This window comes from Ptiloglossa arizonensis, chromosome 11 (genome assembly GCF_051014685.1).
Source record: "Ptiloglossa arizonensis isolate GNS036 chromosome 11, iyPtiAriz1_principal, whole genome shotgun sequence".
NCBI classification, from domain to species: Eukaryota; Metazoa; Arthropoda; class Insecta; order Hymenoptera; family Colletidae; genus Ptiloglossa; species Ptiloglossa arizonensis.
Window position 1 is genome coordinate 12,800,463 of NC_135058.1, and position 24,873 is coordinate 12,825,335.

Sequence of the window (24,873 nt, forward strand, 5' to 3'; positions counted from 1 at the left end):
CGCGTCGTATCGCAACGTTACGTTGTGTCTTGTAAAATGTGAAAGTGTACGAAATGTCGAGGTGAAAAGATTGTATACAATTAACTATTGTCGTAATCGAAGTTCTTCGTCGCGGAAGAATCTTCGAGTGCGGAAAGTTAATCGTTGCAACGGAGATGGTATTTTTACCGTAAGGTGTAATTGCGCCCAAGAGAACCTGTACGAGTCGTAATGCGCTAATTACACGATTGCGTAAAAACGAGCTGCTTTTAAAGGTAATCTCTCATCGACGATGAACGGTCAAGAACGAACTGTTCAGGAAAAGATCACGGAGGTGGAACGTCACGGTGCATCGACGTTAACAGGAAACGAGGATGGACCACACCCTGGACAGGTTTCCAGGATGCTGATGCAACGGAAGTAGCCATACGTAGGTGATCCCTTGCGATTTTAATTTCTCCGTAACGTGAACTAATAATAAAATCGTCCTGGTCCAAAATTGACCATTTTCAAATACTTTCGAAGTTGCGCGTCAAATGCACAAATGCACAAAAGATGATACGCAAGAGCAGTGCAAACTACCCTTACGTTCATCTTTCGGATACCTTCTCGAGTTTAACGATTGCAAAACTACAATCTTTTCAAATTGATCACGAAATGTAGTTCCTAAACCTACATTGTAATCCACTCGTCCACTCGGTTGTTCAACCCTCATTACGAAGAAATTACGAAGAGGTCCCTAAGTAATCTCTCGAGTGTGATCTCTCGATTTTAACAACGCTCGAAACCTGTTCTTCAAATATCTCGAGTATCCGTACTCTTTCTCCAGCAGTCGATCGGATCGCTCGATCGCTAATACGCAGCTCGGAGCAAACCCTCGCAACTTTTTGGCCGGTTGGATCTCAAGTCGACGATGAACATCGATACCAAAACACCGCGATACCGTTCGATCGGGCATGGAACCACGGTTGCCGGGAAACAAGAACGTATCTATCGCTCACCTTCGCCCGCTACCACCGAAAAAACAGTTTTGTTCGATATTAACGCGACAGGGGTGCGTGTGTTTTTTTCCACCGCGTGTGTCCGCGGTATTGTCGGTCGATACGGATTTCACGACCGGCGGCGGCATTCTCCAGAGAGACAGCGCATCGAGCACGGCCGCGTTTGATACAATATATAAGCGGTCGGATTGGACAGCAACAGTGGCGGGGAGTGTGGCGAAAGGGGGATGAACGTGGGGGGTGGCGGGGAGGGGAGGGGTCACAAAGTAGCATTCTATTGACAGAGAGCTCGACGCTCTCCGGTACGGCGGTGATTATACTTGGTGATCATATCGCTCGTATATTGACAAACAGCGATACACAGAGAGAAAGGGAACAGGGAAACAGAACGGGGGTAACGGGGGAGGTTGGGTGGAGGGTGGGGTGGAATCATCCCCATTCCCGGACGCTCCCGTTTTCCTTTCTCCGCGCGTCTGCCGCCGACCGACGCCGCCGACGCTGCCGCCGCCGCCGCCGCCGACGCCGCTGCTGTGCGTCTCTCTCTCTCTCTCTTTCTCTGTGTGTGTGTGTATCTCTCTGTTTCTCCTTTCCGTCTCTGGTTCTCTCCGGTTCTCTGTCTCTGTTTCTCACTCTCTGGCTTCCACCGGTTGGGTTTCGAGTCTCTCCGTCCTCGTCGATCATCCCCCACGGGTCTATGCGCCGTTGCAACCAACCTCGACCTGGCCGAGGGGGACGGCTGGAGAGGGACGGTGCGGGGAACGAGGGGGTGGCGGCGGCGGTGGTGGTGGTGGTGGTGGTGGTGGTCGTTCCCGTGGACGCTTCTCGTGCACCGGTGCACGCAGACCGCCCACCCGGCGACCCACAATACGCCGCTAATTCCCATAAAGCGCCGGCCGATACGCAAATGGACAAACGCGCGGACATATATACGCAACAAGCGCGCAACCCCCCTCGGGCCACGCCGCTGACCGGCCAAACACCGCACGCCATACACAACCCCGCACGGATACCCCCTTACTACCCCTCCTCCTCATCCTCATCCTCCTCGTCCTCCTCCTCCTCCTCCTCCTCCCCGTCAGTCTCCCCGCTTCTAAACCCCCGGCATTCGCAGGTTGCATATCGCGGACGAACCTCTCGTTCCGCCTTTGTGGATCACCATACCGTGTAATAACGACACGGTCGCGCGGAAATGCGCCGCGATGTCCGCTGGACTCGCTCTCCCGTGTTTAACCCTCCTCTCCGATCGGCTCCGAGACACGCGCCTCTTGTAGACGTTGAATTCTTCGCGGGACGAGTACCCCGGGCGGTCCGGGGATGGTTGCGTTCGTTGCTCCGGCACAGATTTTCGGAGTTGGGTTTAGCGGGGGAGATAGAGGTAGTGGGGGGTTGAAGGTCAGATTACTTTGGGGGATTTCAAGGTGAGATTACTTTGGAGGGACTTGAAGGTGAAAGTGGTGGAGGAAGAGTTACCTCGAGGGGTCCTTTAGTTCGATATAGCGGAGAAGCTGGAGTGGGGGGTTGAAGGTCAGATTACTTCAGGGGGATTTGAAGGTGAGATTACTTCGGGGGATTTGAAGATGAGATTACTTTGGAGGGACTTGAAAGTGAAAGTGGTTGAGGAAGAGTTGCCTTCAGGGGTCCTTTAGTTCGATATAACGGAGAAGCTGGAGTGGGGGGTTGAAGGTCAGATTACTTCGGGGATTCGAAGGTGAGATTACTTTGGGGGGACTTGAAGGTGAAAGTGATGGAGGAAGAGTTACCTCGAGGGATCCTTTAGTTCGATATAACGAAGGAGCTGGAGTGGGGGGTTGAAAGTGAGATTACTTCAGGGGGATTTGAAGGTGAGATTACTTCTGGAGGATTTGAAGGTAAGATTACTATCTTGATCTTTGAAGGGAAAAGTATTTCGAGCGGCTTCCAAGGAAAAATTACTTCGAGTTGTTTCAAAGGTACGATTACTTTTCGAGGGCCCCTGAAGGTAAAATTACTCCGAGGGGTTCTGAAGAAAATGTTACTTCGAAGGAACTCTGAACGTAAAATTACTTCACAGAGCCCTTTTCTTTCCGAAACGATTTGCCAAAGACGCGTTATTATTGTGAAAATATATTTATTCTATCTTTTAGAAAATCTTGCCAACTTGCCAAATTCCAAACAAAAACGTGCTTGAAAGTTCTTATAATAAGGAGGCGGAAGTTAAATCGATTTTGATTTATTTTCTATTGCAAATGACTTCGCAATAAAATTCATTCGTTCGTCAATTACATACACACAATTAAAGGATCTATCCTAGTAGTAAATTAGACATTGGAGATTAGAAGAGGTGTACTCGATGTTACAAAATTTTGGTAGATCGTTTAATGTGCGCAGAATTAGTAACTTCCAAGGTATTGTGACGTCATTCGTGTGGGCGATTGTTCGATTATTTTGGACAGTGCACAACGAACAATATTGTAACGATTTAACAATGTATAAAGTGGTGTCCACGGAATAGTCGCCAAGAATCACGCGTGAGGTGCCAAACCCTGGTTGCAAAGAGTGCAGTGGAGTCGCTTATTATAATAGCTCGATTTAACGAGAACGACACCGAAAGACATAGAAGCAACATCTGTGTTCAACGTCTCGCGTGTTCGTAAAGTCTCAAAGTACGAATTATGAAGTTTTATAATATATGAATGGAATTAGGTCGATTCGGTGGACGAAAGTAAACAATTGTTCCAAGATTTGTATTCACATTTCCATGAAATTTGCCTTTAAGCGTTGACTTCGTTCCAAGAATAATTTTCAGAGAAAGTAGTGGCAACGAGTTAATTTAATATAAAATGTTCAATCTTGGTTTTTAAAAATTCCTAAACCCTAAATAATCGAAGTTCTTATATCGATACCAGTAACTATATTAATCAACAATCTTCTTAATCAAATTACAACAACATAAGAACAATTGTACTTTCTGCTCTTGGCAATGACCTACAAGTACAACTTCAACGAGGAGACACCCTTCGCGTATAATTATTATACCCAGAAAAAATTATGTACCGGTCCATGTGAAAAATTCACCGACCTCGAAACTTACTCTCCAACTCTTCCTCCCTCTAGAAGCATTTCAAAACCTGGACCCGAACCAAAGAAATCCACGCACCGTGAACGTCCATGTGAAAAATTCCCCCAGACCTCGAAACATGTACACCGGCAGTTTGCTCCACTTGCGAATCGTTCCCGATAAGAATCTTCTCGATTCTGGGCAAAAGAAGATCCACGCGGCCGTTGTTCCAAAAGAATGCCCGTGCGCCGAAAAAATTCACGCAAACGGTTTCCCACCCTTCCAACGAGCGTGAATAATCGACGAGCCGGGACAACGAGAACACGGGACCGTGGGGTACCAGGGTGGACCGACATCGCTCGATCTCGCGATATTAAAAAGGTAGTGTATCGGGATGGCGACTCGCGTGGTGCTCCCTGTGCGGGTAAACTCGCGGTAAATAAAAGACGAGCAATCGTCGGGAGTGCCGGGTCGGGCTGGTGCAAGCGGTGCGGCGCGGTGCGGCGCGGCGCGGTGTCTGCACGGTCGGGCCACTGGGCGTGACAATATGCTCCTGCACAGGTGCAGCCGAAGGTATAGGTCCGCGGAGAGGCGCCTCGGGGTAGAGGAGAGAGCGTAGTCCTCGCCGCCCACGCGATCGGTCGGCTCGCTCGTGGAGAAAGACTCCGGGGAGGGGAGGGGGAATCTAGAGAGAGAGAGAGAGAGAGAGAGAGAGAGAGAGAGAGAGAGAGAGAGAGAGAGAGAGAGAGAGAGAGAGAGAGAGAGAGAGAGAGAGAGAGAGAGAGAGACAGAGTGGAGAGAGGGAGGATGCGAGCAAGGAAGGAAGGAAGAAAGGAAGGAGAGCGAGGGAGAGAAAACGGGAGGGTAGAGAAAGGAGCGCGCGTGCACCGGCCGAGGAAAGAAGAGGTTAGGCGTCTAGCGCCCCCACCCCCTCCTCTCCCTCGTCGGTCCTCCTCCGGCACCCCTCCCCCTCCCTGAGGAAGTGTGTGCATTCGAGCCGGGTCGTTCGCGGCGGGCACACCTGTGCCGATGCAGCATGGCACGGAGTCGCATAACAGGTGGAAAGGTGAAAGAGGGAAAGAGAAATAGGGGGAGAGACTCGGGGTGAGAGCGAGAGGGGGGACCGGACGGAGAGGGAGATCCCCACTCGACCCCGAGTCCGCCGACTCGAACATTACTATACGCCCTCCGGGACCCGAGAGGAGGAGAACGCTGAGACTACCGCCTTCCTCCTACGTTCGTTCCGTCTCTCTCGCTCGCGGCTTCCTTTTCCGCGCTTACCCGCTCGCCACGGACCCTCTCCTTTCCCTCGCGGTCGCACTTCCGTTTTAACGTCGGCCGACTACGCGAACCGGCAGCCCCCTACCACCCGCGCAAACGCCACCGTCGCCGCCGCCGCCACCGCCACCGCCAACGCCACCGCCGCCGACAAACGCGTTTTCACTCGTGGCCGATGAAATGGCCGACGAGAAAACGTTCTCCACCCTTCGACGCACCGGCACACGAGCCACCGAACACGCTCGCCGCCCCCGCGACCAGCTCTCCGAAGACCGAGGCTCTTCCAAACGGAGCACCCCCTGCGTTCCACGAAGAACACTCCGCTTTCGAGGCAGCCTGGATTCTTTCGATCGGACAACGATGTCCGTACATCGGAGGTGATTCGAGGGCGAGGATGGGAATTTTTTTTAGGATTGTTTCGGTATCGATCGGACGCGAGATGGGACTTTCAGACGTGAGAGGCAACGATCGATAGATGTTTGCTTGGTTGGTGTCTCTGGGAGGAAGTGTTGTTACACACTTCTTTCTAGGAAAAGAGTCTTTTCATTTGTATCATTTGCGGTACTTCGAGCGCCCTATTTCGTTTGCGCGCCTTTAGGCTACTGTTCGGGTTTTTCTGGTAACATTGCTATCGTGGAAATGCACTTTATCAGCGAAGACTCGCATTGTGGGCACCGCTCAGGGGCATTCTTTGTAGACCTTGCAGCGGTTTCGCTTTGCACGGGATATCCTTCAGAAGTGGTGGTAGTTCGTAGCCAGACGTTACGTTTACGAGACTTTGAGCGAGAATTTTTCAATGCCCCGGGTAGCTTAATTCGAAGAATCTCTCTCGGGACGAATTATGCGTTTCCAAATAGACAAAAATTGAAACAGATATTGATCCACGACGTCTCTCTATCTTGCGACCATGTTGTACCATTGGGTACTTTAATTATGAGTGTTCGATCACTATTTTAACTGTCACTTCAACGTGAACGTAGTAGGTAACAGTATTTTCGATATAAACATCGGTTGTTCGAATTTTGCCCTAACAACTGATTGGTTATCATTTCCTCCCCAGTAGCTGTAATTGCACAAGGAATTTGAAAGTGCGTTTAAAATTTCATCGATTTATTAATATCCTTATTCTACGACATTGATACTCGGGTGTAAAGGAATAGGCGTATGAATTTGAAAAAAATGAAGAAAAACGCGCAAGATACTAGGTGTAGCTAGTTGTTATTAGAACCTAACCTCAAAATGGTACCGTCGCTAACCGTACAGGGATTTATGTGTCGTATCGACGTTCGTCTGACGCGTATGAAAATATATGGCATGTTTCTAATCGTATTGCACACACGTTGAACGCGTACTCATAATTCTTCGGCATTTTTCATCGAGTTAGAATGCTCTATTAATTTCAAGTGACAAATCGAGCGATAAAGGCGGGCATATAATTAGTCCACCGTGACCTACCTCGATAATTCTTATTCGATACCAGACGTATTTTCTTACACCGACGTGCAAGCTCGCAGAAACTCAAATACACTGTACTTCGAACACGAGAAGTTTCTAAACCCATATTTGAATTTCTTTTTTTTTCTTTTTCTTCCTCTCAATGTTTCAACCATTACTTTAAAAACACCCTGCAAATCTCGTACAGAACAAACCTCTGTAACACGTCCAACAAAAACTATTTAACGCGCTCTCGTACCGTAATACTTCTAAGATTAGAACCAGTAGAATGTCTAGTATTTTTTGTTTCGGATATTTACGACGTATAATAATAGAAATTGTATATATATAATATTTCCATTGGTTGTCCCGAGCAACCTTGACCGACAAACTAATACATAGCTATTTATATAATACATTCTCAATTATGTTATTCATACGTTCCTACTTCTCTGTCAATTTCGATTGGTTCCACTTGTACCCCTTTACTCGTTTGCGCACTCTTCGCTGATAATTTCGTTCTCCTAAAGAGATCGCGGAATTTCTTCACCGATGAAGTTCGACCACCAAAGAATCCACCTCGTTCTATTTTTTACTCGACATACTACGAATTTATCAAAAACTTTATTCCAACTCTCGTATTCATCCTGACGTTTCCAATTGGAAATAATCCTCGCGTTAATTTCTCGTAAAATGAACCACTCGTTTCGATCGAGCATCACCGGACTGACTCTCGATCCACGATACGCCTCTACGCTTCGGGGGACATTGGAATTCGGTCTACCGTGGAATAATTAAAGACGAAGCGTCTCTCGAATCGCGATCTTTCACCCGGGGGGGCTTGGTTTCTCGATACGTTAATTGAAAATCCATCAACAAGTTGACGGTGCCGTCGATCACTCGGGTGTCCCGAGGTACGAACGCGCGAGCTCTCCCACCGTGGACCCACCTGAGCGAGCGTGTTTGCTTAAACGCGTTCGTAGAATCCCGCCGCGGGGCGAATTTAGCGGGATATCAGGGAAGGCGAACGCATCGTCTCCGCAGCACGTAAACGACCGGCATAATAACGGTAATACGCCGGGCATTATCTGCACGCGCCCGCATTTTTGCGGGCAGACAGGTTTTCTCCGGGGTCTCCGTCGATTCCATCCAACTACGGTGCCGTTTCGCTTCCACGCGATGACCCACGGCTTTTCGAGGTCGCGCGAACCATCCAGTCATCGCGATACCCGCCGATAGCATCGCCCCGGGGACGTTGATTCGGATCGGCGTCGCATTGTCCGCGGGACGTCTCCCCGAGCGATGAACGTAACGCCCCGATCGCACCGGAGCGACCTGGACCACTATCGAAATGCATTTTTAGAGGAACGAACGCATCTTTGTAGGAACGATCGAATTTTTGGACGAGATCCAGGAGAATTTGGGTAAATGTGTTCGTGGTTCATGGGATGTCTCGCCAAATGAGAGGCATAATGCCCCGTTCTCACTAGAGCGACGTGAAGCATAATTGAAACGCATTTTTATAGAAATAATTGACTTTTTGTACTAGTTCCAGGAGAATTGGGGTAAATGTGTTCGTGGGATGTCTCCTGAGCGATGAACGTAACGCCCCGATCGCACCGGAGCGACCTGGACCACTATCGAAATGCATTTTTAGAGGAACGAACGCATCTTTGTAGGAACGATCGAATTTTTGGACGAGATCCAGGAGAATTTGGGTAAATGTGTTCGTGGTTCATGGGATGTCTCGCCAAATGAGAGGCATAATGCCCCGTTCTCACTAGAGCGACGTGAAGCACAATTGAAACGCATTTTTATAGAAATAATTGACTTTTTGTACTAGTTCCAGGAGAATTCGGGTAAATGTGTTCGTGGGATGTCTCCTGAGCGATGAACGTAACGCCCCGATCGCACCGGAGCGACCTGGACCACTATCGAAATGCATTTTTAGAGGAACGAACGCATCTTTGTAGGAACGATCGAATTTTTGGACGAGATCCAGGAGAATTTGGGTAAATGTGTTCGTGGTTCATGGGATGTCTCGCCAAATGAGAGGCATAATGCCCCGTTCTCACTAGAGCGACGTGAAGCACAATTGAAACGCATTTTTATAGAAATAATTGACTTTTTGTACTAGTTCCAGGAGAATTCGGGTAAATGTGTTCATGGGATGTCTTCCCGAGTGAGAACGTAATGCCCCGTTCCCACTAGAGCGACATGAAGCACAATTGAAACGCATTTTTATAGAAATAATTGAATTTTTGTACGAGTTCCAGGAGAATTGGGGTAAGTGTGTTCGTGGGATATCTCCTGAGTGAAAAGCATAATGCCCCATTCCCACTAGAGCATAAAGCCACACTTCCACGTGTGTGAGACAATAGAAAAAATTGTCATCCACTTAGGTACACGCTATCCTTGAACCATGCCCAATTTAGGATATTTTAAGCATTCGTTGTGCCTTCGTCAATGTTTCGAGTATATTCCGCGCAACGAATCGAATAAGTGGAAGTGTGGCTTAATGCGTCGGTTGAAGAATCAAATTCCTACACCGAGTAAATAAGAATCGATGCCGCAGTGTCCGTGAAACGTCTCTAGTTTCATCTAGGGATTATTTCATCCCGATCTAAAGCCACGTTTCCACATACGTGGTTCGAAACGCGTTCGAATCATTTCTTTCGAGCTTGCTGTCGTAAAAAATCCACGGTTCTCGTATCGTGTAAGCGTGTTCCGCGTCTTCCTCGTTGTATCGAGCGTGGATTAATTAATCGTCGGTGGAAACGTGGCTTGAGGCGTTCGCGTATCGAAGCCTCACTCGCGGGCTCGAATCGAGACGGAATGCGCGCGGCGGTTCAGAGATCTCGCGCGTTACACGCTCGGTCGCCGAGGCGCATGCCTTCGAGGAAAACGGCGTGTCCGTTCCTACGTAAATAACGCGCGTGGAAATTATTACCCGGGATAATAACTTCCTGCGGTGCGCCGCTCGCTGCTCTCGCGAAACGTGTTTTCAATCGGCTCCCAATCCGCAATGGGCCTGTTTGCTCGAACTTGTTCGAGCGTTCGACGGAAACGCGTGGAATTCGGCTGTTGGTATTCGAATCGATGCAGCGAGGTCTCTCGTAACAGATTTTCCCTTGTCCGTGCGACGAGTGCGATATAACGGGCGAGGCGCTTCAAACACGACCAGAGAGAGAGTATCTCGAAAAATATTGGCGACGTTAAAAAGTGTTATTGGACAAGCTCGAAGGAATTCAGGGGGGGTACATTTTTCCTGTGAATTTATTTTTTAAGAGAGGAATTTTAAAACCACTATTTTTTCTCTACACGGAACCGTATCGTTTTACGGTGCGTACGATTGTGGGTTCAAATTTGGACGATGCGAAATTTTTTCTTTCTTTTCATTCTCGATACCAGCTTCCGTGTAAAAACGTTGGATAGATTTTTTGTTTCTATACGAATATTTTACACACCCGAGTACGCGTACAGATCGAACGAAGAAGAACAATGTTCGTTAATTAAGACCTTTGCGATGAACGCCCATCGTTCGATCCCACTTGGCGTTTAATCGATGAAAAAATATTTATTTCAATGCACCGAGTTCCTCGTAAATTAAGCACGGAATAATTTCACAAATTACGTGCTAGGTTTATTAACGTCGATTCCACACCTTCGATTTCGAACCACCCGGTAGAATCGCTCACTTTGCGTTAAAGACAGTACCCGATCCATATCGCTCGGTTTCTTTCATTACCTACTACGTAAGTAGACTCGCGTCTTTTCCCTCGTTTCGACCAAATCAACGCGTTTAGCGAAACAGTACACGGTGCTAATTAAGAACTAATTGTGCACACGATAGTCCGTTTAATTGCTACGATAACCTCGCCACGGCGGTGAAATCGAGTCAGTGACTTTTTCGATGTATAAAGCAACCGCGAGGAACGCGTTTATCGTTTCTTTTTCCAATTGCTTCCGTGCCAGCGCGAATAATAAAACCGGGAACGATATCGCGGTGTCGTGTAAACCGGGGGTGTTTGTACGCGTACGTGGACGCATTAGTCAAATCGTACGCTGGAAGTGGGATCGATCGACGGAAGATTAACGGTCGGTGGTCCCCACCCCCGACGTGGCTAAAATAAATGTCATAACAGAACGCGAACGAGTCGTGGAACGGCCGTCTTAACGGGCAGGAGACAAATTATCGGCTATTGATAGCCCCTCTCTGATCTCGGTGGATTCGAATCTGCCGGTACATGCATTTAGAACGTCTCCGCCGATCGATAAATCTCGCGTGTACGCGACTGTCGTTAACCGTGGCCGGTTCTACGCGCGGTGTTTGCATTTTGTATCGGTGATATTAGGTTTGCCAACCGCGGCGTCCCAGACAATCAATTTCTCTGCTGGCCTCGATCGGCCAAAAATAATTCCACCCAGGTAGACTGCATTAAACGTTCACCTCGTCAGGATCCATGACCCGCGCAAAACGTTTCCCCCGAACCGTGCGAACCAGTCACGCAATCCGATGGGTGTCGTTGCCATCGACGAGTCCAGAGGAATCGGACTTCCGCTTCTCCTCCCCACCACTTGCGATTACGTCTGCCGCGAACGTCACTCGCTACGAACCGCGCGGAAAACATTACCCCGCATCGAAACTTGCGATTCTCGCGCGGGTTAAATTTCGTTTGCGTGCAAATCGGAGAGAGTGATGTTCGAAGAGGAATTTTAAAGAGCTGAGGGTTCGCAGAATTTGAAATTTTTAAGGTACGAACGACGGTGACGACTAACATCGATGGTGACGCTATTGTAAATATTTTTAGAAGGGGTTGTGAGTGTAAGGTGACGTTGTTAGGGAAATTTGGAAATTCGAGCTATGGTGACGATAATGTGACTATCTGTGAGGGGGTGGTGAGTATAAATTTTGATGAAGAAATTTCGAGAATCCTGTGTCGAGAAAATTTGAAACATTGCAAAAATGTACTTTGAACGAGGACGATGATAATGTGACTATTTTGAGGAGAGTAATGAATGGTTACAGGGGTGAAAACAGCCTGCCAAAGAAATTTGTTGTTTTTATAGTACCGTGAACATCTCTCCTTCGATAAATATACGTCGTTGCGGGTTCGCTATAATTTCTTGGTGTAAACGTAAGAAATCATTTTGCAAAGGATGAAAAACCACTTCGGTGTGCTTCAAGTGGTCGACGGTGTTCATTTTACACAGTATACTAAGAACCCGGTTAACTTAACCTCGTTTAACGCCGTGCCCTTAGAACACGCTCGAGCGAACGCTCGGTAAAATGGTAATTCCTCGAATTCTCCGATTTCAAGAGATACTATATTACGCGATAGTAATAACAATAATAATACCCAACAAGAAGGTTTTATACAGGCTCTCCGTTACGATTTAATTCGTACAAACGTTGCCACGATGTCTTCGCTTTTATTGTAGGTTTTCTTTTGGTATCAACTATAATGGAATTAAATTCCACTATTATAAGAGTCGAAACGGTAACACAAACAAGCCCGTACAAAACGGTCTCTTCTTTCTCAACGATGAACAACGGAACAAAAAAGTGTATATTAATAACGCGAAGAAAAGGAATAACGTCATTGACCAAAACTTGAATACTTTTCTATTCTCGTTGTCTCCGTCCTACCCTATTTACACGAGCTTGAGATGACCTCGTTTAAAATTATTTCCTTTCCTACTGTTCTAAGAACGCCTCCCGACACAAAACCAACTTCTTTTCTTCTCTATTTTAAACATTTCAAACCTCGCAGAGTTTCGTCACCGTGTTCCCTTACCGTGCACAACTTAAATATAAAAATCCCTACAAAAAACTCCTCCCCTATTATTAATAAAATCCCACGCAAAGTTCATCGTTCTGTTCTCTCGCGCAACTTGAACCTAAAAATCTCTACAAAACTCTCCTCCTCAATTATAAATAAAATCCCACACGAGTGGTATCGCCCTTCGCCGAATGCAACTCAAATCTAAAACTCTCCTCCTTAACACCAACTCCAGAATCTAACTAAAACCTACTTCTCGTTAAAAACGTACCCTAGAAGATCAAAATAAAAAAAGAAAAATAAACCATAAAATCCTACCTTCGACTGATCCTGCTGTTGCAGCAATTGTTCCCTGAGCAGCTGCAGCTGCAGTATCATCTCGGAGAGCCTTCGTTCCTTCTCCGCGAAGCTTTCCGCGCAGAGGACCCTGTGGAGGGCCGAGGCTCCGTCCTGCTGTACCTGTCCTTCCGTGTTCTGCATCCTTCCGGAGGCCGGTGGTGAAGGCGCCACGCTGTTCGGCACGCTGGCGACGCCTCCGCTGGAACGCAGATCATCGTATCCCACGGTCAATTACGTTTCCTTAGCCGTGCGCGACAAGGGGGCTGGGAGGGTTTAAACCGAGTGTGTACAGATAGCGAAACCAGTGGTTGCGGAGGAGGCTACCGGTCGGTCATCGTGCCCCGTCATTTCCAGCGAACACACACAGCGGCGGGGGGTTGGAACGTTGGTAGGGGGCAACTCCAGTGGGTCGTAGAGGTAGGTAGGTAGGTAGGTATCGGGTTGGGGCGTGCGGGGGGCTCGTCGCGCGCGAGCAAGAGCTTCCGGCGAATGGAACCGTGGTGGGTCCGTCAGCTCGCACAGGGCTGGTAGCCAGGTGAATAATAGATAGGGTCGCGGCCGTGCAATCACGGCAGCACCGAGTGTTTGCTCCCGTGATGGGGTGTTCTCGCTCTGGCAACCTTTCCCTCTCTCCGTTCGTCGTATGGTCGCCCGCTTCGCGCTCGCGCACCGTTACCCCACCCCTGCGGATTTCTCTCCCCCAAAGTGCCCTCCTGGTCTACCCGGCACCGAGAGCTCACTCCGTTTCTCTTTTATGTCGAGGAAAATGGACCACGAATAAGTGATACGAGGGACGCATTGTACCGTGGCCAGCCACCGCGATGCCCCGTACCCCCACCAAACCGCACGGCCCGTGAAGGACGAGACTAAGGACGAGAACGACGCGGGGTGGGGGAGGGGCCTTGAAAGAACGCCGCGAGGAATCTGGGGCAATATACGTTTCCGCGGGGCGCGTACGGGCGCGTTTCTTATGGCGTTACAGGGTCACCGTTAAAGGGACTGTCGAATTTTAAAGATCGCGCGTGGCATCACTTCCGGCACCGGGACGACTAATGTTGGAGATCGTTTGCGAAAGTTAACCGCTAGTTGTACGGAAGGATCGAACGATCTTCTGGAGAGAATTGAATTTTGATTAGTCGTGAGTGTAATTTCATTGGGGAAGTTTTCGAAATACTCGTCTATGGGAGTTTAGTCTACCGATCGACGATTTCGAGATAAATTTCATATGAAAATTAATGATGTTTATTAGGGTGGACTAAAAATGACGTTCTGTAAAAATTTTCTTCGAAGGTTGCATTGGAAAATTTTATCGACTTGGAGAAAGATTAGTATCGTTATTATTATTGTATAGGGTGAAGTACGTATCTTGTATATTATGATGTCAGCAGAGGCTATACTTTTGTGTTATGTGTATCTCGATTCGAAGCCCAATAAACTATCCGAATTCAATAATTCGAGATAAAAATATTCATCAAGGGGATAATCGAGACGAGTTGCACGATTTTCGCTATGTAGGGTGTACCTGACCTACGTTCGGCTCGATTCTACCTTGGTACCGATTGTACCGTACACGCGAGGGTATTTAGGGAGTCGAGATGTTTGAACCCGAGGATTCCGGAAAAGGGTGTACACGTCAGAATGGTTCAGCAGGGACTGTGAATATGCGCACTCGTGGACTTCTCGAGGGTGGTCAGTGTGTCGTGAGAGCCTAGAGTTTTTGGAAGACATTGGAGGGTTTGTGGAGCGGAGCTAGAGACTTCAGAGAGAAACCGCGTATTAAAAGAGCCTTTCGACTTGCTCGAGCGTACAAGCACGAATACGCTTACGAGCACGCTGTGAAACTTCGGAACAGATTATTCCGAAAACGAAGCCACGTACAAAAACTTAACGTTCCACAGTTTCCATTTACCATTGAAGAGTCATCGTGAGATATTCCGGTCCATTGCCTACCCAATATTCGGCGCAAAAGTGATTTCGATCGATCGAGGTACAGTTTTAAAGATTTTACGTTGAAAACTCTCGAGTTCCTCGTTAAAAGTCCGCCTTTTTATCTCGGTAATAGTTCGCCAACTATCCCCTCACTGTTTACGTGCATTCCACTGCTGTACAAATAAAAGAAATCAATTTCTGTAATAAGATCTCTTAGCGTACTCGTTAAAAGTCTTCCAGTGGACTCGATCCTGGTAACTTTTATCGAGGTATTCCAATTAAAAGCTACTACATCACGTGGAAAAGTATTGTCGCGTACTTAATCCTGTTAAATGTTTCTCGAATATCTATATTTTATCGAGTGTGAAAATTTCTCGAATTATAATCCTTAAACGTTACTTTTATAAGTCGTAACTTATTCGAACGAAGGGTAAGGAAGCACAAACAGATGTAGATGATTTCCAGAGAGAGTGTACGATCGTTAGCAACGAAAGTTCTACAATCGACGGTGTAAATTGTTGTCAGACCGTTGTGATCCTTTATTGCGTTAGGTTCACGAGGGTTGCTATCTCTTAACCCTTCTCTTAACCTCTGCTTCGAGATTGCTCGAAACTCTACGCGTTGCAACGGTCGTTCGAGAATAATAATTCCGTGCGCGACAAGGTTGCTCGAAAGTTGCAAACGAAGAGAGAGAGAGAGAGAAAGAGGAGTGTACAGCCAGTGAGTGGGCCGGCTAGAAATGAATTCCGCATTGTGCACGGGAATTTAATTAGACGTTACAGTGTGCACGTTTCTTGCGGCTCACCGTCGGTGAACAAAAATCGTGCATCGTGAAACCGTTACTTATCGAGGAACGTCTTTTATCCTTACACGCTCATGAAAGACCCTTGCTGTGCGTGGCTTTCTTTCAGGCGATAATAACGCTCGGTGGGCGGCTACAAGATTCTATTCGCGCCTGTTGACCTCAGTATCGGGCAACAAAAGGCTCATTCTGTTACTATTATCATCTCCCGGCAAAGACATTCGGAGGATTTAGCTTTCCGGCGAGCCAAAAATAAACGGTTGCCGCTCGCTGCTTCTTTTATCACTCCAATTTTACAACTTACTCTATTTTCGGTCAGTCGCGGTGTTAAAAATAGGCTAGGGACTCGTTCAATGGACGATAAAGAAACACGTTGATTTCGTCGATAAACCCATCGTGTATACCCTTGACCCGTTAAATGGATAATTCCCCGAAAAGAAACACTCTCGCGCAACGGAGTCGAAAACAAATGGACCCGTCTCCTGCTTGACGAATACGACGTATCTTCGATACTAGTACGGTACAATTCTTATAAGAAATACTTGCGATTCTACTCTACTTTCTACGTAGTTGTTCTTCCTTTGCTTTCAGTATTTGTCTTTTATTTCTTAGGTAACTAAACGTTTAAAATTGTAACATTTTTTTTTCTAATAATATAAAATTCCTATGTAAGATTTTAAGAATCGGGTACAGTCGACGAACGAACCGAAGGAGCCGAAGGAACATCGTCGAGATGGTCTCGCGGTGAGAGTGAAAAACAAATTAACTTACTCCTTCTGTACGAGTCCAATTATCGTAATTCGTCGTACCGAACGAGTATATGTATTCTTAATTTACGATTCGACTCGTTCCACCAAACGGTAGTATTTTCGAACGAGTTAACTCGCCGCGATTTTCCAAAGGAGGTTTTAACGCGTCTAATGAGATGCAAAGGCATTGTGCAAACGACGAGTCGGCTCGTCCAATAAAATACAAAGGCACTCTGCAAACAAGTCGGCTCGTCCGACCGTGGAAACGTTCTAAAATTTGTCGAGCTAAGGTGAAACCGCGAAAAGGAAATTTCAACCGGAATCAACTTTATATTCTCCCGGTGTTAACGGAACGAGCACAATCGCGAAAACACCGCGCGATCGTTTGTCCAATTATCGTGCAACAGCTCGTAATTTAATCCGCGACACGTGCAACCGACGATTTTTAATCCGCTCGTTATTCTTTCGTTTTTATCGCGCGCACCGCGTTAACGTAACTTCGGTCGAACATACGGTCGGTTGAACGCTCATTATGAAATTGATACTTTTATCTTCGGTATGTACTCAGCTTATATCGTTAAATGCCCGCACACGCGTGCCACGCATGGTGGAAGTTGGCAACCAGATATAAGTATCAAAAGTAGAGCGTGTAATAATAATGCGCGCGTTTTTAAAAGCGACGCGCCAGTTTTAATTCCGCGTGCGACTCTATTTGTGGAAACGGTGTACCTTCGTAAATTGCATTTCGCTTTGCGCGGGCCTTTGCTTCCAATCTGGGGCGTGCATCAACGAATCTACGGGGGATCTTTTTATCTATTTTCTCCTCTTTCCTCGCTATTTTCGTTCTTTTTTTCTATCGGAGATAACCCCAAGAAAAACGATAGATCGCGTCCGAGATTAACCTTCGAACCGATTCCACGGAATCGTAACCGTCCGAGTGGAAACCGAACGTACTCGTTGTTCGTGTGTTACGTTTTTCACCGAAAGAATCGACGAACGTTGAACTCGATTGTTCGTCCACCGTTCGAAAAATATTATCCCTGCATCGATCCTTGTATATCGATCGGTGGACTCGTTTAGACGAATTCTCGATGTATATTCATTTATTCAAATTACTCTTGATAGAACGTAATTCGTGGTACGATCAATGAGAGTGAAAAAAAAATAAAAAAATAAAAAATACGTCGAGAGCGCGAAACGAAATTTTTTCACACGAGGCACCGTTTGAGAGAAAATCGAGTTCAAAATTTCATGGTGTGTGCGCTCGACTGTGCACTTGACCGACGCATCTCTCTGTAACCCATTATTTACCATCTGTGTTTGCCTTCGTAAATACCAGAGGCGGCATAATTTGCGTCCCGACGATCTTATCCGATTCTGAATCTCGTTAGATTTTCGGATTTACGCGAGTCCATGCGACCAGATCGAGTACGAGAGAGAGAGAGAGAGAGAGAGAGTGACGATTCTCGAATTGTTGCTATCGAAATGGATGAACGGGAGGAACGATAAGACGAGCGATAGTCGTCGAAGAAATTTTGTACGCGGATGATAGTAAAAGTGTGTCAATTTGTAGGAAATAATCGTGAAACTGTTCGAGACTAAAAGTAATTTTTAACAATTTGTATACAAATATTGCGAATTCGAGACTATTAAAAATATGACACGATTTGAAGGATATAATAGTGAAACTGTTGAAAGAGTTCGAGACTAAGTTTTAACAATTTGTACACAAATATTGCGAATACGAGATTATTCAAGTATGTTACGATTTAAAGGGAATTATTCGTAGAACTGTCTAAAAAATGCAGGATTCCAAACAATTTTTATAAACGAAAATGGTGACTACGAGATTATTATATATATAATGGACTACAACGATCATTTGCTGTGATAAATCTTGGCGAACGTAAATAGAAAGAATGATTTATATACGTTTGTCAAGGCACGTATATTTATCGAGCGCGTAATCGATAAATTTGCAAACTTTCATTTCTCGAAAATAATAAGTCGTACAAAAAGGGTGTATTGTACTCTTTCGAGGTGTCTTTCGTGCAGAAATCGTGCTCTTTCCAGACAACATACTAATTATAAAAACACCCCGTACAAACTCACATTAAAAATTTAAAAGCTAAGATAAAGTTAAGCGTTCACCTCTAACACCGAGAAATATCTATCGAAAGCTGACAAATACTCGTAACGTTCATTCTATCATAAAATCTCCCAATTGCGTCTCTCGAAACTTCAAAATTACACGACAACAGAACCGTACCTTCCACCTATTGTTAAAAATAAAAACAAATCTGAGAAATTGAGAGAACTATCTCTCAAAGTCAAAAACCCTCGCAATACTAACCAACCGCGAATACAAAAAGTACAAATGCCTTCAAGTATCGAAATTCCTTTCCACCCATAAAGAAAAGAATCTCTGTAAACATTTATTTCTCAAAATCGAAGAAAATAGACGAAGAAACACCGTTATACCACGTGAACCATTCATCGTGTTTAGTCGTGGACGGTTCGCGGCTCGTCTCTATCTCTTTTTGAATCAAATTCAAATTAACCTCCAGCTCGAGCCACAGAAAAGAGTGCGTCTCACCCTATCATTTTAGGGGTTAGATAAAAATCCACGGTTCCTGATCCGCGTGGCCTGTTCTCAGCCGTGTTCACGGCCGTGCGCGCATTAACTCCGACATTCTCCGATGAAGATGATCGAGTGAAAGAACGAAAGAACGATGATTCCCATCGAAAGCGACGCGTCACGGTCTTCATCGGTCATTACGAAGGCTGCAATTTACTCGAAAACCGCGGATAGCAATCGGCCGTTAAAACAAGTATTTTCGATGCGAGTCCCGTTATTTGGCCAACGGGGCCGCGGTAGGGGGCGGGGATCGAGTCCAGAATTGAATGTATTCCAAAAAACAGGTGAACGTCGCGTAAGCGCGTGTCGTCGTGCAGTTGGCTGAATTTTGGACGAAATTTTGGCCCAGTTGCCCGCTCGGTGTGGGCAGCGGGTTGACACGATTCTGTCCGCTCGTTCAACGTTGCCAAGTTCACCGGTTTACTTTCAATGATTACACGCTGCTTCGGATTGCATTTTCTCGCGATTCGTTCATTTTTCGATGGTGATACCGTCTACGGACACCTTGCGCTCTGTCAACGATCGAGATGGTCCCGTTCCAATGTTTCAGCTTTACGAAGTGCTCCGTGGACGATTTCACCGGACGAAGAATGGAGATTTAATTTTTTTATTCCGTGTTACTTTTATCCGGTAGAATCGTTGACGAACATACGAAGGAAAATTGGGTGTTTATTTTGCATTCGTGTTTTTTTATTTTCCAATCGTTGGAAATAATATGGAAGCGTTGGAAAGATTGTATATCGACGATGAATTTACAACGGCTGTTTGTCGTCGTTTGTGCGATTGTAATTATTGGTGATTAGTGTTGGACAGAGTAGTCAGGACGAGAAGTATAGAAGTATCGGGAAATGTTTCGAGTGCAGTGACGATCCATCGCGAGTGTTTGTTATGAAATTATTTTCTGGAGTGAAGTATCAAGTGTAACGTATCGATGCACGTGTCTTGACGTTTTTCTATACAAGACAATAGGAATCGATTTGCAAGAAAGAAGGTACACGACTCTGTTTCAAAATAGAAAGTGCAATTGCACTCTGCGGATGAATCGTTGCACTTATTAGAAAGACGAGGTCATGAGAATCTGATGTACCGTTCAACTCTTTTCTGTACCATTTTTTTTTTTTTCTAATCGGTAACGAATCGAGCGATGCACCTGCATTCGGTAGTGGAAGGACCGATTTCTGTGTTCGTTTCGAGATTAGTTTCATCCGTACATACCAGATTGTTCGATAAGTTTCGTCGTGTTCTCTATTGTAAAAAAATACTATGACAACTTTTAAAAACCTTAAATACACTAACGAGTCGACGAATCTACGTAAAACTTCACACACGTTTCGAACAGTAGTAGATCTTTGGAAAAATAAAACTACGAATCTGATAACTCCATTTCTTATCGAACGAGCTATTGTATATACGCTATTGTCCGTCCCAGTAAAAATGTAGTCTAATTTCTTCAATCATTTCCATTCCAGCTCGAAACGGATGTATTTCGTTGGTGCGTTCTCGATCGCGAACACCTCGGTTCGTTACAATTAATTTCGCGTCGCTCGTCTGGAAATAGTTTCGCGATTTGCGACGCGGCGTTCGCAATTAGCCACGTGCGTATAATCTTTACTCTGTATTCTCGACTTTGTACATTGTATGCACGGTTTAGTGGGAACGGAAAAACCACCGCGTCTTCGTCCTCTCGATACAAAGAATCAATTCATTGACGGACCTGATTACACGGAGCAATTATTATTACGTGACCGAGCGTTATCGTTGTATGTGGACTAATCCCTCCTACGATTACGCGTACAAGAGCGCGAATCGGAGGGACAGCTAAGCGATAAGTTCGATAGCTTTCGTTACGTGCGTTTTTCTTCGCTGGTTTTCCCTCCGTTGGCGAATACAGCGAACACAAAAATATTTTCTCCGGCCCTCTTCGAACGCGTACGATTTTCAAGTCGGGATTTTGTAAACGTTTAATGCTCGTTATCAATTGAATCGAAATCCAGAATGCACTGGATGGTACCAAGATCACCGTTATCGACTCTTAGTGTTTTTCTTTCTATCGAGAAAAAGTTATTCTCGGGAAAACCAAATGGCACATTTTTCGTGTTTGCGAGAGACACTTCCAAAGAGCGTAGGAAATCTTTGGGTGTTATTTTTTTTATTACAGAGAAGATGGAGAATTTCACGGAGAATGATGCCATTTATTCTCTTTTTTATTATCATTCGAAACAGTAGTTTATATTCAACTTCAGAGAGCACGGAATCATTCGTGCACGTGTACTCGGATTAAACATTCCGTAAGTATCGTCTCAATACGTCGTATAATCTCAAATGCATCCTACAGAAATTTATTCTACAATATTTTCAATACCTCTCGGAATTATTTTCACAGTATTTCTCCGAAATTCTCGACAATCCTCCGAAAAGTTTACATCTCCTCGCTCTAGATGTAATCACAATTCGTGCATACTTCCCCCGTTACGTATCCACTTCTCGATGGAATCCATTGAAGTTTCAATTCCATTTCTGTAGGTGAATCTCGTTCGTATAAATGCGTACTTACAATCTGAATACAACTTTTCTGTATTATGAAAATTCATTGTGGAAAAAAAAAAGAAATTTATTTAACGGCGTCTTTCGATCTCGCGAATGGTACCTCGGCACGTGAAGTTTCATTCGGAGCCGCGTTTCTCGAGGAATTGGAAAACGTCGAGAAATCGGCAACACTATCTGGAACGCGTTTCTTTGTCCCTGGACCGAGAAGTCGGATATTTCCAGGCTCTCTGTGGACCCCTTGTTTTTTTTTTTTTTTTTGCCAGCGCGCGCGACTCTCGCTCCCTTGCTTCCGACTTCCTTTTCGCTCGGCCGCTTTGTACTTCGGACGGACGTTCGGTAACGAAGTCTCGGCTCGCGACGCGGAATCTGCGGATCTCTCGTCGTTCTGCGAACAATGGACGCTTTTGTGGACCATTCGCGGGGCCAAACTTAAGCCGTGCCGTGGTTGTTATTCACGAGGCCGCCGATGCGACGTTGGACGGGAGAAAATATCGTTCTGCTCGAAGATATCGATACGGAAATCACGGGAGCCCTAATCCATTGCTACCACGGGTAGCGACCACGGGATGTGGTTTGAATTAACGTAATTTTTACGATATTGGACAATTTTGGAAAATTTCGAACGGTTGAATTCGAATATCACGTGTCTTTCAGAATGTAAAAGAATTTAATATCGAAATAAACGAGAAAGGTGATTCTGAAGGGTTGTCGAATTTACCGTAGTTTTTACAAATTTGGAAAATTTTGTACCCCGAAATTCAAATATCGTGTGTCTTTGGAAATTTAAGAATAAAATATCGAAATAAACGAAGAGCACGACTCCGGAGCGCTGTTAAATTTACCGTGATTCTATCTTCCACCGAAATGGAGCAACGTTTCTGCAACGAATGAACCGGGAGTTAATTCGAAACTCGAACTGTATTTTAAGTCTGTCGAAAAATGAATTTCCGACCAGACAATTCTCGTATTAAAAATTCGACATCCGGTTAAGATTAACCGAGATAATTGAGAGTGCACGTGACCCTTCGATGTTAACTTTGTGATTGGTCAACCAGCTTTCCGGATTCATAGAAACGGAGTACAGATTTAAAAAAAATGGAGAGGCATATGACGTGCACAAACATCTTCTCGTGCACTTTCTACGTTCGAAAACCGATAAGGCTGCTAAGATCGTTAGTGAGAGATTGAAACGAGCAGAGAGGAGAATTTGTTCTTGTTCGCAGCACGAAGGAAATTTATCCACAATTTAAATAAGAAAAGAGAGTAATGGAATATTTTTCGGTGACCTTGAACAGCCAACTTATTCAGTGTCACCTCGAATTCTCTGTATATAAAACATTCTGTAACCTGACGAAGTAAATATATTTAATATTTCGGAACGATTTGTTTTCAAATATGTGCAAAGTGGTCCCCGACGAGCTATATAATCGGTAGAGGCGATTCTACGTGTAAAAATTAATTAAAAACGTGGAATAAAATTTGTCCACTTTTTTTCATGGCCTCGTTTTCGAGAAAATGGATTTTGTACGCATTCGAGACACGCGCGCGCGTTTCATCGAAATTTAATCGAATTGCTATAGATGTCTATCACGTTTTCCTACAGATGTCGATCAAGTTTGTACACAATGTCTACGAGTGATAATTTATAACCGGAAGCGGCACTTTGATATAATTGTAAACAAGAGCAACAGTATAAATAGAATAGAAACTGGTGGGGAGATCCACGAGCTTGAGACTCACCAGTGAGCGTGCTGCTCGTGTTCATTAAAAATTAATTTTCTCGAAGTCGAAACCACCTGTGAAAAACTTTTATTCCGCGTTATCGTTTATATTTTTGCACGCGGTGTTATCTATTCCTCGATTACACCTCATTGCAGAATACTTTGTATATATTAAGATAAACTCTACTTTGTAATCTTTTTTTTCTATAATAAATTCTCATTGTGAATAATTCAACGAACATAACGAGCAGTTCCAGATCGAATTTTTTCTCTTATTTCTGACAAGTGCACCAATTATATTACCGAGATGCACATCATTAACGGTTACGAACGTCAGCGAAATAATTCCACGAGAAACATTCGCGAAGTCTTCGACGACCATTTTATATTAAATTTTGTATACTTTGTGTTACATTTTTCTTTTTGCTACGGGCGATTGAAATTCGACGAATTCGATTGTTACCCCTCCGATATTATTTCGAAACCAGCTGAAGATACAAAGCAGAATTCTAGATAAATATTTTTAAAATTTATTTTATGCAAAATAACCAGAAGCACGTGTCGATAAAAAATGTTAACAAAAGATCAATTCTTATCACCTCGGTATCCACGAGTTATCGACATTTTTACAAATCGAGAAAGTAAACGAATTCGCAATCAAGAGTAATTATTTATATTCAGCACTGATAATGTGCACGCGTGTCGGCAACTAATAACAAAGAACGATTCGCTTATATTATCGTACGACGATAAATGATTTCTCATCGAAAGATAATTTGTAATACTTTCGTGGGGAGTAATTTTCATCCCTTGATGATGAAATCAATAATGATGATAAGGAAGATCAATAATCCCTTATTTTTTATCGATTCACCAATCTACGAAGTCTCTTTCAAATTTCGAGCCCACGGAAGTGTTCTTTCCAACGAAAATATCTTGGCGAATGGGATGCAATTTTGCAATGCACCGTGCACTTTTTGGGGTGAATCGTTCGACACGTTCGGAGTGAAAATCGTTCGCGAACCGCTCAAAGAAAAATGAGATCCGTGTTTCGAGCTATATTTACCGGTTATGTAAAGTATATAGTGCGCGATAGCTTCGTAAAGACAACGGGAGATTAAAACACGACGGTTGCAACACTGTAACGAATCCACAGTTCCAATCACGGCGAGAGCTACAATATCGAATAATTAAAAGGAGATGCGTAACCGACGACATCGAGTGGGTTACACGTGATATCTACTCGCGACACAGTGGATCTGGGAAACAGGAAGGAACGCTCGCCAGTGGAGCGACTCTCATTTCCCCCCGTCGATTAGGTGTTTCCTGACGCTGTTTAATTAGTATCGCCCACTGGACACCCGAATCGAAGAAAGGAACGCAAACGAGATCCATCTTTCGTTACACCTTTTGTATTCTCCCTTCAGCTTTAACGACGATGGAAATATTGTTCTATAGGGGAATTTCTGAGCGTTCTAGAAAGGTCGTAGGGTTCTTCTCGAGAGATATTTGAAAAAAAGGAATTTTTCCGAAATTTCTTTCAAACTTCGTGTCGATAATTTTGTCGATAGAATGCAGTTTGCAGAAATTTCTACGGTGAGAAACATCGAGCAATATGTACGTGCTTGCACAATTC

General features: G+C 45.1%; 1 protein-coding gene across 1 annotated transcript in view; it reads right to left on the reverse strand.

The window, feature by feature from the left end:
• Sox102f (transcription factor Sox102F) overlaps positions 1-24,873 on the reverse strand; it is a 120,943-nt gene that overhangs the window by 47,121 nt on the left and 48,949 nt on the right. The window contains exon 3 of the mRNA XM_076322978.1: positions 12,831-13,050. Coding sequence (XP_076179093.1) covers positions 12,831-13,050 — 220 coding nt within the window. The remainder of the gene's footprint in view (positions 1-12,830; positions 13,051-24,873) is intronic.